Raw genomic sequence first — 15684 nt, forward strand, 5'->3', positions numbered from 1 at the left:
TGCTTTCGTAGATTTTCACGGGTACAGGAATGCAGGTTTTGGTGTCCTCGGGTGTCTTCCCGTGTAAAAGTTGGGGTGTCTAGGCGACGTTTCGACGAGGTCTCACTCGTCATCTTCAGGCTGGTGCTTTCGGCTTCTTGTTACTGGAACAGAGCGGGATCTCAATGTTTGAGTTCCTATAAATACTGTAGAGGGGGTGTGGTGTCTAGCCTCCAATGTTCTGGGCAGAGAGGAAGTTCCCAGGCTAGTGTGCCTTTTCTTCTTTTGTTCCTTAATTACTTGAGAGGAACTTCCTCTCTGCCCAGAACATTGGAGGCTAGACACCACACCCCCTCTACAGTATTTATAGGAACTCAAACATTGAGATCCCGCTCTGTTCCAGTAACAAGAAGCCGAAAGCACCAGCCTGAAGATGACGAGTGAGACCTCGTCGAAACGTCGCCTAGACACCCCAACTTTTACACGGGATGACACCCGAGGACACCAAAACCTGCATTCCTGTACCCGTGAAAATCTACGAAAGCAAATATATATATATATATATACACACACACACACACACATACACATACACACACACACACACACACACATATGTATATATATATATATAATCTGCATAGCAAGAAGATGAATATGACCTTTGGGATCCCTTCCAACTGTACAGTTCTATGATTCAATGACATATACATATATAATGAAACAGGATTAGTGGACAATGCTGATTTGGCACTGGTAAAAGAGGATGCTTCCTGTGGTTTCATGAAAAAAAGGGCTTCGGAAGCTACACACAATTCCTCACAATGCCATTCTAGAATATCTTGGAGGCATTCTGCAAGCCATGTTCTTGATGGTGAGATGTCCTATGCTGAGCACCTTCAGTGCAACTTTCATGATGTTTCTTGTGATGTGGCTTTTTGGCAGGCTCAATTTTTCATCATGCATCCTTCCAAAATTACCTTCAGAATGGACAGTGAGGTTTAGCCAGCCTCAACATTACTAAAATAAGTTTAAGGGGCATGCTAGACTTCCCTCTGGGTGTGTTGAATGTAGCTGGTGATCCTGCCTGCCCCTTGCAATGGCCATCAGTGGGTATTTGGCAGGGGGAGGGCTTGCAGACAAGGCATTGTGACTAGACTCCTCTGAACAGCGGAGTCTGTGTCTGTGAGATCAGCACAGTGGTGGGTATCTACTAATTCAAATCACTCATGCAAATCTGAGCTATGTACCTAATTTAATATCCTCTTGGATATTGAACTTAGCTAATGTTATGCCCAGTGCTGCTATCAATGGCAGTTGCTCTCCAAGTGCTTCTGGAGTGGGAGAGCATTTCACCAGGGCTGCAGCATGGTAGGTGGTGGTACAAATGGTTAACTCCCTCTCCCTGAGTACTGGGGTCCAGGTCCTGATTGTCTTTCCTTCAAGGCTCCTATGTAAGTTTTAACAAACAGGTACATGAAACAGTTGGGATGCGGGTGGCCCTGTGGGTGAAACCTCAGTGCCTAGGACTTGCCGATTGTATGGTCGGCAATTCGAATCCCTGCGGTGGGGTGGGCTCCCATCGTTCGGTCCCAGCTCCTGCCCATCTAGCAGTTCGAAAGCACCCTTAAGTGCAAGTAGATAAATAGGTACTGCTTTATAGCGGGAAGGTAAACGGTGTTTCCGTGTGCTGCGCTGGTGCAGGCTCGTCAGAGCAGCTTCGTCATGCTGGCCACGTGACCCGGAAGTGTCTCCGGACAGAGCTGGCCCCCGGCCTCTTAAGCGAAATGGGCGCGCAACCCCAGAGTCGGACACGACTGGCCCGTACGGGCAGGGGTACCTTTACCTTTACCTTACATGAAACAGTTACGTGATTAATTCCTGAGGTTTATATCCCCAAACCAGGAAATACAGGGTTTAGCAGAGGTTGTTGGGTGTGTTTTTTTTAAGTTGACTATTGGAAATATAAAGGGACGCAGGTGGTGCTGTGGTCTAAACCACAGAGCCTAGGGCTTGCCTATCAGAAGGTCGGCAGTTCGAATCCCCGCGACGGGGTGAGCTCCCATTGCTCGGTCCCTGCTCCTGCCAACCTAGCAGTTTGAAAATACAGCAAAGTGCAAGTAGATAAATAGGTACCACTCCGGCAGGAAGGTAAACAGCATTTCCGTGCGCTGCTCTGGTTCACCAGAAGCGGCTTAGTCATGCTGGCCACATGACCTGGAAGTTGTCTGTGGACAAATGCCAGCTCCCTCGGCCTGTAGAGCGAGATGAGCGCCGTAACCCCAGAGTTGTCTGCGACTGGACCTAATGGTCAGGGGTACCTTTACCTTTATTGGAAATATATATTGCATCCATGGCAAAAACACCATCCAGAAAGCCACCAAAATATTTATTTGGTTTGCACTGTCTGATCTTTTGATGCATGTTGACATCACATGTTAATTTATGCATGTGATATTGTTGGCACTTAAATGATTGACTTGTGGTATAGTTGACAAGCTGCATTGACAGAAATCTTTATACACAGAAATCCTCTTTGCAAATTTTCTTTTGTGTTGGGGTGCTTCAAGACTTGCTATTTTCTGGTGAAATTCAAACAGTGGCAAATTGTTTAGGAAAGGACTGTTTCTTGGGGGGTGGGGAAGCCCGATTGTTAAAGCTGTATAAAAGTGCTTTAAGTATATGCTGTGGTCTACCATGTTAAGCATGTAGTCTACTCCTCTGTTCAGTCAGCCATAGTCAATAGACTCTTAGTCCATTTTATATTCACATGGGCTCAGTAAACACTGCTGCTTATTTACTTGATATTTTATGATGTCTTGTAATTGAGGATGTATTTTACAATGGAGATGTTTAATCTGTATCTGTTAGCATGCTTTCATGATGAAGAAATGCACATAGATATACATAAATATAGATATATATAGTGTGTTAGGGGACAAATATCTTGTGTTTAATAAAAACAAAGAATGCACAATATCCACCACCAGCATTCTGATTCACAGTTCATTTTTGTGTCTAAAATCTGGCTGAAAATCTGCTTCTTTTCATCATTTCTTATCCTGAATGTTTTTTTTCCCCTTAAAGAGGCATCAATTCAATGTTAAAACAAAGCCATGCACATTCAGCTTAGGTGGCAGAGGAATGAAATGTAGTTTGATACCTTGTTCAAGGATGCAATACGACTTTAACAGATTGGCGAACTAGACCAAAACTAACAAAATTAATTTCAGTAGGGACAAATGGAAGGTTTTTTAGACTTCGGCGGCAATCATCAGATGCAAAAATACAGGATGGTGGCTTTCACTCCTGGCTTGTAAAATGACGTAGGGGTCTTTGTAGGCCACAAGCTTAACATGAGTCAACAGTGTGAAGCAACAGGAAAAAGAAAAATGAAAAACTAATGCAATTCTCTGCTGCATCAAAAGAAGTTTAGTGTCCTGTTTAAGGGAAGTAATATAATATTTGCTCACAGCCTATCATCCAACCAGTTCAGGGCAGACTACAAGGGATTATCTCATGTCAGTGAGAGTGAGAGATAGCGACTGGTCCAAGGTTATGTTATGAGCGTCACTGATGAGTGGGAATTTGAACTCATGTCATCCCTGGCTGCATCTTAATAGAAGAAGGGCACTGGCCCTGCAGATTTTGCTGGACTTCAACTCTGACTTTTGGCCATGCTGTCTGAAGCTGATGGAAGTTGGGGTTGCTTTCCATTACCTTTCACTGAGAGCAGACACAGCTACTTCTTCAAAATTCACACTGCAACCTTTTCAATGAACCCCCCCCCAAAAAAAATCCTATCCCAATGTATAGGATTGAGGTAGCAACACTGGGGGGTAATGGGGTGGGGAAAAATATGTACAAAATTGTGTAAATGCTAAATTTGTGTGCAGACTTTTTGTTTTAATGAATGCAAACTGGTGTGGAAAAAATTGGGGTGAACTCATTTGCAGACTAGGAAAAAGAGAGACCTCAAATTGACAAGTTCGTCCATCGCTGCCTAGGAGTAAACCTCATTGAACTCAGTGGGACAAAGGACTACTCCACTGCTGGTAAGATATTGGCCACATCTGCACCGTATATTAAAAGCACTTCCTATATCAATTTAATGTCATACCTTCCTGTCAAGAACCCTCAGAAGTATAGTTTGCAGGGGTGTAGCACTGTTTGCTGGTGCCTGGGACAAGTGCACACCCATGCGCGCTTGATGGGGGTGGAGCGTGCTCACCCAGCTCTTACCATCAGGCAGGCCCTCACATGTCAGGCAGGGGTGTGGCACAAAATGTGCTCTTCACCCTCTGGGTTCCCTGCCCTCGCCACCAAAAGGCAGGTGCTCTTACACCAGGTGGTGAAGTGCCCTGGACAGCAAGCAACGGGGATCTCTGTGGGGGTTGCCTGGTTTCCAGCCCCTTCCCAATTGCGCGCTTGGGGCAATGGCCCCCCTGGCACCACCCATGCTATGCCACTGGTAGTTTAAGAGTGCCAGGAGTTGCTAGATGTCCCTATTCCTCTCAGGGAACTCTGGGAATTGTTGCTTTGTGAGGGGATAGGGGCCCCCTAACAACTCTCAGCACCCTGAACAAGCTACAGTTTTCTGGATACTTTGTGGAAAGCTATGATTATTTAAAGTAGAATGATATTGTGTGGATGTAGCCATTGCATTCAACATATTTTACCTCCAATGTTAAGTGTTTTAGTTGTTTGGTTTGTTCAGGCATTTGTTCATCAATCATGAACCTTAAATCTGGATGACTTGTGGAACTACAATCTCAGAGAGGCATAAATATTCTGGCATTTGCGAGATCTCCATCATATAGCGAAGCTGAAGTTTGCAATGGCCAAACCCACGGTACCTCCGAGGAAAAGTTGTAAGTTATTGCAGTATTTGTTTTATAAAACACATATTTAGATATTGTTTGAACGTATGGAGAGAGCTGTCCATCTTGGTCCAATAAATGTAGCCCCCCAGGATGTGTAGCAAAATTATAGAGTTTTAATCCAAGATAAAGCTCTAAAAATGCACGTACATAAGTAGGTGACATGATTCTTGGGACACAATTGACTACATCATGACAGGGATGGGCAACCATACCTAGGAAGGGCTGTGGCCAGTCAGGAACCACAACCAATGGTGGGTGAAACCAGAACATAAAAGTGGGAGGAGCCTGAGCACTGCAAGAATGCATCACTATTTTTTTCTTCCTCTTTCTGTGACACCCCAGCCCTTCTTTACCTCTCTCGTACACACATGAACCAGAAACGTATGTAATTATGGACTGCTCTGCCACAAGAGACTAGGGCCCTGTGTGGGACTTGACATCTTTCCGCAGGGCCTGCAAGACAGAGCTGTTCCACCAGGCCTTTGGTCAGGGTACAGCCTGACTCCCTCCTTTGGCAATCTTCAGGGAACTTTAGCCTAATGGTTGCCCTCAATTTGATTTGAATTAATTTTATAATTAAATGATTTTAGAATGTTGTATTATTTTATTGTTGTTAGCCACCCTGAGCCCGGCTTCGGCTGGGGAGGGCAGGATATAAAAAAAAATTTTATTTATTTATTTATTTATCATAGTGGGTGACCCAGGGAGCAAGAGTGGGTGACCAGCAGCATGCAAAGAGCCAGATGATACTGAGGGCACTGACCTCAGCAGAGGCCAGGGTGCCTTGGACAACTTCACACAGGTCTTAGGCCGAATACTACTGTTCATAAGAGCAGAGCTCAGGTGTTGCTTCAGCACCAGTTACTTTTGGACTGAGCTTTATACAGGAGCCAAGGCCCTGTCTCAGTAGGTAGTTCCCTTTTCACTCAGAGGGGCCTCTTCATTTAACGGGGGGCAGTGTCTTCCAATAGGCATTTACTTCAATAGAGTGGTATAGATTCCAATTGCACTGGAGCTTCTGAGATGCAGTCCTCAATGTGATGTCTTTGAAACTGGGGTTCTGGCTCCATGACTCCTTCAAGTACGTTAGATGCTTTTGGGGCTGGCCCTGAGGACAATCCTTCCCCCCACTCTGAATCCTGGTCTCATTCTTTGAAGAAGTCAAGCACAACAAACATTAAATTAGGGGTGCATATGTGGTCTACACATTTGTAAGAATGAGATGCTGGGCCTCTTGAGGTGGCATAATGGACTGTACCACTTCAGGCTACAGGTGAGGGCAAGTCATTTGTGAATTTAAATAAATAAATAAATCCCTGTAAGTAAAATAATCCAGCATGCCAGGCAGCAAAGTTTTGATCCAGCCCATTTCCCTGCTGTGTTTTATATGTAGGGACGTTTTCCTGCATAATGCTGCCTTGCAAAAATGAGACTCCCCACAGCTGAAGGCAAAAGTCATATAATCCAGCCTACTCTGATTTGGCTCCTTGTGTATGTAGACTGAGTTTAAGATTGCACCAGTCTGAGGGATGAGTTGTGCTTTTCCATACTGATATTGAGACCTGGGACATTATTTTTCAACTCCTGCTGGGACACTACTGCTTGTTGAGGTCAGAAATCCAAGGTCACAGAAAGCAATGGTGGCTAGTGTCCGCTGGGACTGGTGGGGCAGGGGCAGGAGGTGGGCAAAGCAACAGTTCTTTATTCTTTCTTTGGTGATCGCTCGTAGCCAAGTAAGATTGTCTTTCATGAACATGGAGCCAACTAATTCTGGTTTTGCTCCCATTCTCCTCCCCACTGCATTCTACAAGGGCAACACTGAGACTAAGTAGGAGGAAGCTAGCAGGTTGTTCTACCCCCTGTGCTGGGCTGAAAGTTAGAAGGCTGGCTGAGGATTAAGGCTGGTGTGGGGAGCTTCCCATTCACTCCAGAGGAGCAGCCTCCACAGACAAAGAGAGTCTACTTTGCAGCTCCTCCTTATGCCAGCACCATCACTCCTGGAAACCAAAGGGACTCTCTGAAGGTGAAGGGAGAAGGAAGGGTTAATAAGGCAAAGAAGCTAAAAGCTGTGGTTAGGCAGAAAACCGCAAATGCGTCAGCTCTGTAGGCCAGAAGCTGCTTCCTGTTTTCAGCTCTGCAGACTGGGAGCTGTTTCCTGTTTTGTGCTATCTGTTTTAGAAATATTTTTAGAAATGCAAGACATACATGCAGGGCATGAGAAGGATTTCTCTCTACCTTCTCTGTACCATTGTACCTTGTAAGGGTTGCTCTCAAATATTTCCTGCAGTAAATTCCTGTACTAATCCTGTTTTTGCAGTTGCGGCAGTTTAGCAAACAATGGGTGTTTGCTAAACTCAGGCAGGTCAAGAGTCCAGCTTCCTGCCTTACCAGCTAGCCAGAAAATTGCAGCTGTTTGCAAATTTAACCAGCCTGCCAAAGAGGTCTCACTCTGTCTTTTATAACATGCATTTGTTTTCATATTTCAAAACTACAAACCATGTTTGGGTGCCTTGGAAAAAAGGTGGTTTCTAGGGGGATGCATACCCCTAAACATTTTGTGAATCTAATGGAAGAAACTAATTTTTAAAACTTTTTAGTTTCTTCCACGGCGAATCATCACCATGTTTCCTGCCATACGCTTCCTGTCTTAAGTAATGCAAAGATAAGAAAAGACACGTATGGGGAAGTGCTTAGCTAGCAGAAAGACACGTATGGGGAAGTGCTTAGCTAGCAGAAAGACACGTATGAGGAAGTGCTTAGCCAGCAGATAGATGTGCCATATAAGGGAATAAGTTGAACATTTGCCAGCTGATTGGGGAAAATTTGAGGAAGGAATGGGAGGGGGGAAATGCTCAAAAGGTATAAGAAGGCTTGCTGAAATGTATTTCTTTACAGCCAGCTTTCAGGAGGTATCCTGCTGGTTGTCTCTATGTACAGATTGTCTCTGTGCATAGATTTCAATAAACTTTTTCTCCAAAGAAGATTTTGCTTTCCTGGTACTTTTGTTCCCTCCAAGGTCCGGGGATGGCGAGGCTGATGGATCCCTAGGTAAATAAGGCTTCAAAGGGACTCCACGAGAGATTTGAGTTTCCTCTGCTTTGTACTGAACAGGTATGGTGGTGTTCGGTGCATTGCAGCTGCTGCTGCTTTCCAAGGAAGCTGCCCTGCTCTGTCCTCCCCGGTGTCAGTCCTGCTCTGTATATGCAGCAAAATGTGAGCAAGTCTCAGCACTCTCAGAAGGTGAGCCTGCCCCACTCAAACCCACGCTTCCGCTTCCTCCTCCCCATCACTTCCTGTAACTGTCTCAGTGGATAAGTCGGGGACGGGGAAATTTTTTAGCACGTGGGACATGTTTCCTTATGGGCAGCTTTCTGAGGACTACATGTCAGTGGTGAGCACAGCCAGATCCAAAAGTGGGCAGAGCAATGCATTTAACTTTTACCTTTGTAGAGTAGGCAAGTTTCTACACACACTCATGTGCCTCTCCAAAGCCTCTGTCCAGGCAAGAAAGAAGCATGATCAGAATTCGAGGATGTTCCAGCCATTGAAGGAAGGTGTGAAGCAAGGCCAGTGTGGGGTGTGGCCTGGGAAGAAGATAGAGTGTGACCTGGGGAGAGTTCCAGAGGACAAGCAGAGAGGCCTGGAGGGCCACATTTGCCCTCCAGGCCTGAGGCTCCCCACCTGTGGGCTAAGCAGTTCTGCAATGCACCAAGTATCATTATCTGGTGCCTGGGACTGCCATGCACCTGGATTTTCCCGAACATTACTGGGATTTCAAAGGCAGAATTGACGTCTGGGGGGAATTTCCGAAATGCACATTTTAAGAGTATTTTGCTACAATACATTTTATTGGTGGTGGTTGTACTTCAAAAACTATTACCATGAGATCCAGTGTGGTGTAATGGCTGGAGTGTTGGATTAGGAATAGGGAAGCCTAGATTCAAGTTGCCATTCAGCCATTGTGACCCCTGGTGACTATGTGCCAGCCACACACATCGCAACACACCTCACGGTGTCGTTATGAGGATAAAATGGGAGAGAGAGGAACTAATGATATAGACATAGATATCTCAGGGCTCAGGAACCTGGGGCACTCTAACTCCCATCAGCCCAAGCCAGCATGGCCAATGACCAAGAGTGATGGGATATGTAGTTTGGCCAGATTTGGAGAGCCACAGTTGCCTGCTTCTTATGTAGATAATCCTGAGAGAAGGAGCAGAATGCAAATGTAATAAACAAAACAAAACAAAAGAGAAGCACCATTGCACATAAGCTTTTTTCTGCATGATGTATGCAAATTGCAGAATCCTGCTTCCCTCAGTGCAGAATGTGAGTTACCATACCCTGTGTATTTCCAGGAAGAAGTAGTAAGTCCAAATGTTGCTTTGCCTTGTAGTTTTCTGTCTAAGTGTCTCCCCACCCTCTCCCACCCCTTCCTTCTGTATTCAGTCTTAGTAGGTTTGTCAAGTTACACAGAGAAGATACACCTACGTCATGGGAACCTTAGTGAGATTCCTCCACTGTCCTTCACAAAATTCTCCAACCTCCAGTTCCTGTCAATCACTGGATTCCTAGTTTCATCCCTGACCAACCTCACCTTTTCCACAATTCATGCCAACCGTCTGAGGGTATTGAATCTCAGCAACAACCGCCTCCTTAGTTGCATGGTTCAGCCTATGGCTTTCTCAGGTCTTCTTCTCCTGGATGAATTGATTCTGACCAACAATAGTTTGGACATATTGAGAAGGTCATGGTTCTCAGAGATGCCAATACTCAGCAAACTCTTCCTTGGGGCCAACAGAATTGCATACCTTCCTCCAAGAACGTTTGAAAGCCTGGCCAAGCTCGATGAACTGGTTGTGTCTTCTAATTTGATCCAGTATCTTCCAATGGACACTTTCTATGGATTGCCTCTGTTGACCAAACTGGACTTATCAAGCAACAAAATCATGTTCATCAACCACGAGGTTTTTCAGCCTTTGCAAACACTCAAACATCTTCTACTGTTCCAAAACAGGTTGAGTGTCTTGCCCATCCTTCCAGGTTCTGTAAACTTCTTATTTCTTCACAAAAATCCATGGGAGTGCAATTGCCAACTGGCAAGATCTATGGAGCCACTGGTGGCCAAAATCCAGTATCTCGATGACATTGTTTGTGATAGACCCCCCAACTTTGCAGGACACCAAGTGATGAGCATCAGGCCTGGAGATTGTGTCTCTCTGTCTCCCTCTCCATCCCCAACCACACACCTCCTGCCATCAGCTCTATTGAACCTCAGCTTTTTTTATGGCTTTCTAGGTAAATGCTATGTAAGCGCATGTTTGAAAGCTGGACCTTTTGATAAATCAAAACGCTTTGAATTGATTAACTTAGTCAGTTAGTCACCTAAATGCTGCAATCCCGCCAATAACAGTAGCAGAATCACCATTCCTGTAACCATCGTTTTCTGACTAAACTATTTTTACAATATTTGCTAAACAGTGTTAGATAGTTTTTTCTTTAAATGTAGTTGAACCGTACAAAGGACATAATGCAGAAGAACATAAACAAAGCCAATGCACACCCTGCCTTACAGTTATTTACAGCTTCAGATTTCAAAATGTAGTTGCATTCCAAATATTGCCTGCACCCAACTTCAAAACAAATAGGCACCTTTTGTGTAATTGGAAGGAGGACAAGTCCGTCACCCCACCCCACTGGGACATTTTTCCTTCTGCTTTGATGTTCTTGCATCAGATAGGAACATAAGAAGCTGCCTTAATGCCAACTCAGGCTGTTGGTCCATCTAGGGCAGTATTGTCAACACTGACTGGCAGTGGCTCTCCAGGGTTTCAGACAGGGAGTCTCTCCCAGCCCTACTTGCAGAAGCCAGGGATTGAACCTGGGACCATCTGCCAACAAAGCAGATGGTCTGCAACTGAGCTACAGACCACTCCCAAGATCTTTTTTGGAAAAGGAAGAGCTGGGATTTCATACTTTGCCCAGTGTCCAAGTCCTTGTGCTTTGTTTCTTTCCTGATGGGTGGGAGGGCACCCTGAGGGCTGGATGAAATCTGCTTGCAGGCTGTGTGAAGCCACAGGCCAGGGCTTCCCAACCCCTGGTCCAGACAATACTGAGCTTGATGGAAAGATAGCCTGACCTTGTCTAGGGCAACTCCTTTCCCAATGCATGCCACTATAAGCTGCTTGGAGGAAGCCTGGGATGCAAATAGAATAAAGTAGACAAAATAAATTGCAATCATGAAGCTGACCATTCATCTCTACCATGCTTTGTCTCCATGGGTGCAGGAGGACTCCTCGTTGGTTTAATTCCAGGCCTGGTTATCTGTTGCTGCATTCCCAACTATTGTAACTGCACCCCCTTTGCAAAGCAGACTAAAGACAAACCACCGTCCCAAAAGAAATCGACCAAAATGTCCTCAAGCAAACAGAGGACCTCAAACGTGGACCCACCGAAACCTTCCAGTTTTCCCATCATGGAGAATGCTGCAAGCCATTCTGAAGGGGTCAACATTGCTAGAGGGCCATTCTGTACCTGCTTCTGTGGAACCTGTAGAGCACAAGATTTGGGACAGGCCAAATCTTTCCTCAAGAGGCCGGTGGTTGCCTTTTTATCAACGGATCCTGTGGGTAAAACTGTTGTGACTCTCCATGAGAAAGGAGACAGCCTATCTTGCTGCCTGGCACACAGGGGATGTATCAACAGGGTGAATGACACCTCTAGATCTACCAGAGCCCATGGCAGTCAGGAGCAATCATTTGCAAAGAGGGGTGCAGGATCCTGCTGCCCGTGCATCCAGCATGCAACTTTACATCAGATGGAGTGGAAGAAACATGGTGAGTGACCAACATAGAACAGAGAAACCATCCAAGACTTGTAAGCATTTTATTATACTATGGATTCCTCCACACTATACATTTTAAAGCACATGGTTTCTCCTAAAGAATCCAGGGAACTGTTGTTTATCCCTCACAGGCTATATTTCCCAACAACCTACAGTTCCTAGGTTTCTTTTTTTTGGGGGGGGGAGCCATGTGTTTTAAATGTATGGCGTGGAAATGACTTGTATCTTTACCAGCAGATTTTCCTGGATGAAACAAGCTGAATAAATAAATCAGGTTCATGTAGTTCAGGGTTTGGTGACTTTGTGTCTGTCAAGGTTACTTTAAATTGGGGGCAATCAGTCAAGGTTACTTTAAATTGGGGGCAATCAGTCAATGCTGCTGGTGGGTGTGGTCAAAGCCATTGATGGGCAGAGCAAGAGCCAAAAATCTGTGGAACTTCCCTTTGTCCAGCTTTCCCCCTTCTCTTTCTCTCTGCTACCCCCTTCTCTCCCTCTTCTTCACTGTCATGGAGAGAGAAATAGACAGAGAGGCAGACAGACAGACAGACAGACAGACAGACAGACAGACAGAGTTAGATAGAAATGCGGCTGAGGGCCTCTGGTTAATGGAGCACTCCAAACAAATTTCTCAAGTTAATTTTTATTGATGCATGTGTGCGTTCCATGTGTCACCTGTATTTGTGATGTAGGATTTGTGTTTTCTCTCTCTGTCTTTTCATGTTTTTAGAGTTGAGGGAAGGAGTCAATCCCCTATTGGGTGGACAGATATCACACCCAGAGACTCAGCTTGGAGGTGTTCAGGACTCCGAAGCTTTGGTCCATATAGATTTTCCAGATGGAAGTGCCCTCAAGATGGAGAGAGACTCTTCCATGTTTCCCAAGACCCCTTCCGAGAGAAAAGAGTTGGCTCAGAGTGGATTGAACTTCTCTACTACCCATAGTTGGCTGGCAACAAAGAAGAAGAACATGTCAATGTCTGGAAGACCTAGTCATCACTACCAGGGTGGTAGTGGCACATCTCGTAGATGCAGAAAAGCCTCTGGAGAGAAACTGTATGGAGAACGCTTCACAGAGGGAAGCCATTCTAAGCACCCAACCAGAAATGGACAGTCATCTTGGAAGACTGATATTTATTCCAAAGGCTATTCCTCCTTGCCAAGCAAGGGCAGAAGAAAACAGCAGAGGAAGCAACCAGGTGATCTGCACACCCCTCCATACTGTGGCATGACTTCCACTTCTTGCCTTTCCAATGTGCCCAGCCAGTCAGAGGATTACAGCCTCAGGTCTCCAAAGGATGCGTGTACTGAAATGCTGTCCATCGCACAGTATCCTGAGGAAGAAGGGAGCAACTCCCAATGCTTGGATACTACAACACAGGCCAGAATCCAGCAACAAGGCCCAGACATTTCCTTGTCAAGGAATGTACCCACCACCACAAGAATGTGGAAACATAGAAGCGATAGAGAGGAACCCAACCAGTATTGGATAGCTCAGAGGCGGCACACTCGACAGAGCACCACCCCTAGGATCTCCAGAAGGCTAGATAAAGCTACCCAATGGTCTTCCACTGACAAAGTCCACCTGAAAGGTAACATTGAGCATGCATTATCATTTTTCAAGTGGGGCAGTTTCGCAGCAGCATGGAGAAAAGCAGGGAGCACATGTCTACTGACCACAACAGCAGCCCTGGCTCATCCTCCTTTGATAATGTCTGGTTAAAATGAGATGCATGATGTGGCATCATTATGCAATGTCACTACAACATGGTATCCCCCCTCCCCTTTTACCAGACCTATGACTAGAGAAGGAAGAGATAAGGGGTTATGGAGGTGTTTTCAGGGGCCACAACACATTCTCCATATTGAGATGCATCTGAATATTTACTTGATTAATTCTTTGATTATGGCTGGATAGACAAATTCATGGAGAATAATGCTTTCAGTGGCTGTTAGCCACAATGGCTATGCTCTGCCTCAGCAGCTGGAGGCAACAATGCATCTGAATACCAGTTACTGGAAACCACAGAGGGGGAGTGTGCTTTTGTGCCCAGGTCCTGCTTCTGGGTTTCCCACAGGCATCTGGTTGACCTGAGGGAACAAGATGCTGGACCCAGATGGGCCATTGGCCTGATCCAGCAGGCTCTTATGATGTTCTTACATTCATCTCCATCATCAGCCTTTACTTCCTAAGTACAGAAGGAGAACTGAGATTATGAGCCCCATTCCCACCCCACCATTGGCCTTGTACTCAAGGCCAATGGCCATTTGGCTCTCGCTCTCCAAAAAGAAGAGGAGCTTAGGGCTTAATTCCCTAATTACCGTATTTTTTGCACCATAACACTCACTTTTTTCCTCCTAAAAAGGGGGAAATGTCTGTGCGTGTTATGGAGGGAATGCCTACGGATTTTCCTCCTCTAAAAACTACGTGCATGTTCTGGTCGAGTGCGTGTTATAGAGCAAAAAATACGGTAAATGTGATTGGGAGGCAGGAGCACGAGATTGTGTGCATCTCTTTATCAGTTGGAAAACTTGGAGCATCATAAACAAATGAAGGAAACATACAATCCCTAATTTTATGTTTCATCCTGCAGAACATGAAGCAGCCCTTGGTCTGCACCACAATGCTGAGAGGTCGAAGTTGGAAGATGTCTGGCAACCAATCTCTTTATCAGCCCTTCACCCTTCCTGTGGCATTCCTCATCATGGGCAGAGGGAAGGTGATTTAGAGACTCCTTCTCCTCTGGCCAACACAACAGCACTTGCCACTGTCTTTCCGCTGACTAAGAACACCATGCAATTGATTCTAAAAGGTCAGGATAGGAGCCTGGGGGTTGTGGGGACATTAGAAGCTAAGATGGTGGTTGACCACAGAGTGGACATGTACCCTCCAAGGGGTGTGAGCTTCAGAACCTTGAGTGAAGAAATCCTGGATGCAGAAGTGCCTTTAGAGTCTTTTGCCATTGGCACTGCCAATCCATGTTTTGCAGAAGGTAAAGAGGATGGTGTTGGTTCATCTTCCAAAGCAATGGATCTGAATTCCTGCTATGACACTCCTATTGGCCTCCTCTTCACGACAGATGAGAATCTGTGGCTGCTGGAGCTTCCTACATCTGATAAGAGCTGCAGCAACATGATTTATTCAAGCTTTCAAGGGGGTGGATATGAAGAGGCCGCAACTGTCACATCAAGCTGCCCTTTGGTTCAGAAAATGTGCCAGATCAATTTCCCCCTTCTGGCTGAAGAGGAAAGCACAAGCTTGCCAGGTGAGCCTACGGAGGCTGACTCAGCTGATATGAGGGAAGACTATGTGGTTGCCTATGAAAGCTCTTCAGGAAATGTTGAGGAGCAAGAAGGCTGCTTAAAGACTGAACTTGATGCCAAGTCTAAAAAGTAGCCCAGTGGGTTCCCCCACCCACACACTTGCTACCAAAGTAAAACTTTGTCAAAGGTGATGAGGCTGCAATCTCTTCCCTCAATGGAAGTTGGTTCCATTTTTCAAAAAGGAATGGATGAATGTGTCAATTTCACTGTGCTCAGTTTCTCATTCCCCCAACACTTGGTATTTTAAGTTCACATTTATGACACTGCAATTTAGAGTTCAAAACATCCCTCAAAAACTTGAACATTTTTTATTTTATTGCCATCATATTTTTTTTTTTTGTCCAAATAAAATAATAAATAAAAACCCAACCATCTCTACAGTCTGAAAAAGTTCTTCAAGATCAAAGTTTTCTGTTTGTGATATAGGGGTATAAATTGATAAACGCTCCTTATATAAATCATCACCCATATATTTGGAAATAGTACAGATAACTTGCAACTTAGGCACATTTAATTTGTGAACATTCAGCTTTAAACACTTGGCAATTAAAAAAATAAGATAAATTAAGACGGGGGTGGAAAGGGGGCAGGAGTATAGGGGGAAAACGTTGGCAATCCTATCTGCCATTGAACCCAATGTATTTCAACTATATGCAAT

The 15684-nt window shown here is 45.2% G+C and overlaps 1 protein-coding gene across 5 annotated transcripts; it reads left to right on the forward strand.

Annotated features, from left to right (window-relative positions):
- The first annotated feature begins 606 nt into the window (after positions 1-606).
- On the forward strand, positions 607-15395 carry LOC310836433 (uncharacterized protein). Of its 5 annotated transcripts, none has more exons than XM_083721673.1 (8): positions 607-1181; positions 3936-4034; positions 4697-4850; positions 7974-8102; positions 9312-10160; positions 11150-11698; positions 12434-13294; positions 14297-15395. In XM_083721673.1, the coding sequence occupies exons 3-8, from the start codon at positions 4817-4819 to the stop codon at positions 15097-15099; spliced, it is 3225 nt and encodes a 1074-aa protein (XP_083577799.1). In that variant the 5' UTR covers positions 607-1181; positions 3936-4034; positions 4697-4816; the 3' UTR covers positions 15100-15395. The 5 variants fall into 5 exon arrangements, with proteins under 5 accessions (XP_083577799.1, XP_083577800.1, XP_083577803.1 ...); XM_083721674.1 differs by having other exon boundaries at positions 607-978; XM_083721675.1 differs by having other exon boundaries at positions 835-853.
- Positions 15396-15684: the final 289 nt, after the last annotated feature.

Source organism: Podarcis gaigeae (genome assembly GCF_964106915.1).
Source record: "Podarcis gaigeae genome assembly, chromosome: Z".
NCBI lineage: Eukaryota > Metazoa > Chordata > Lepidosauria > Squamata > Lacertidae > Podarcis > Podarcis gaigeae.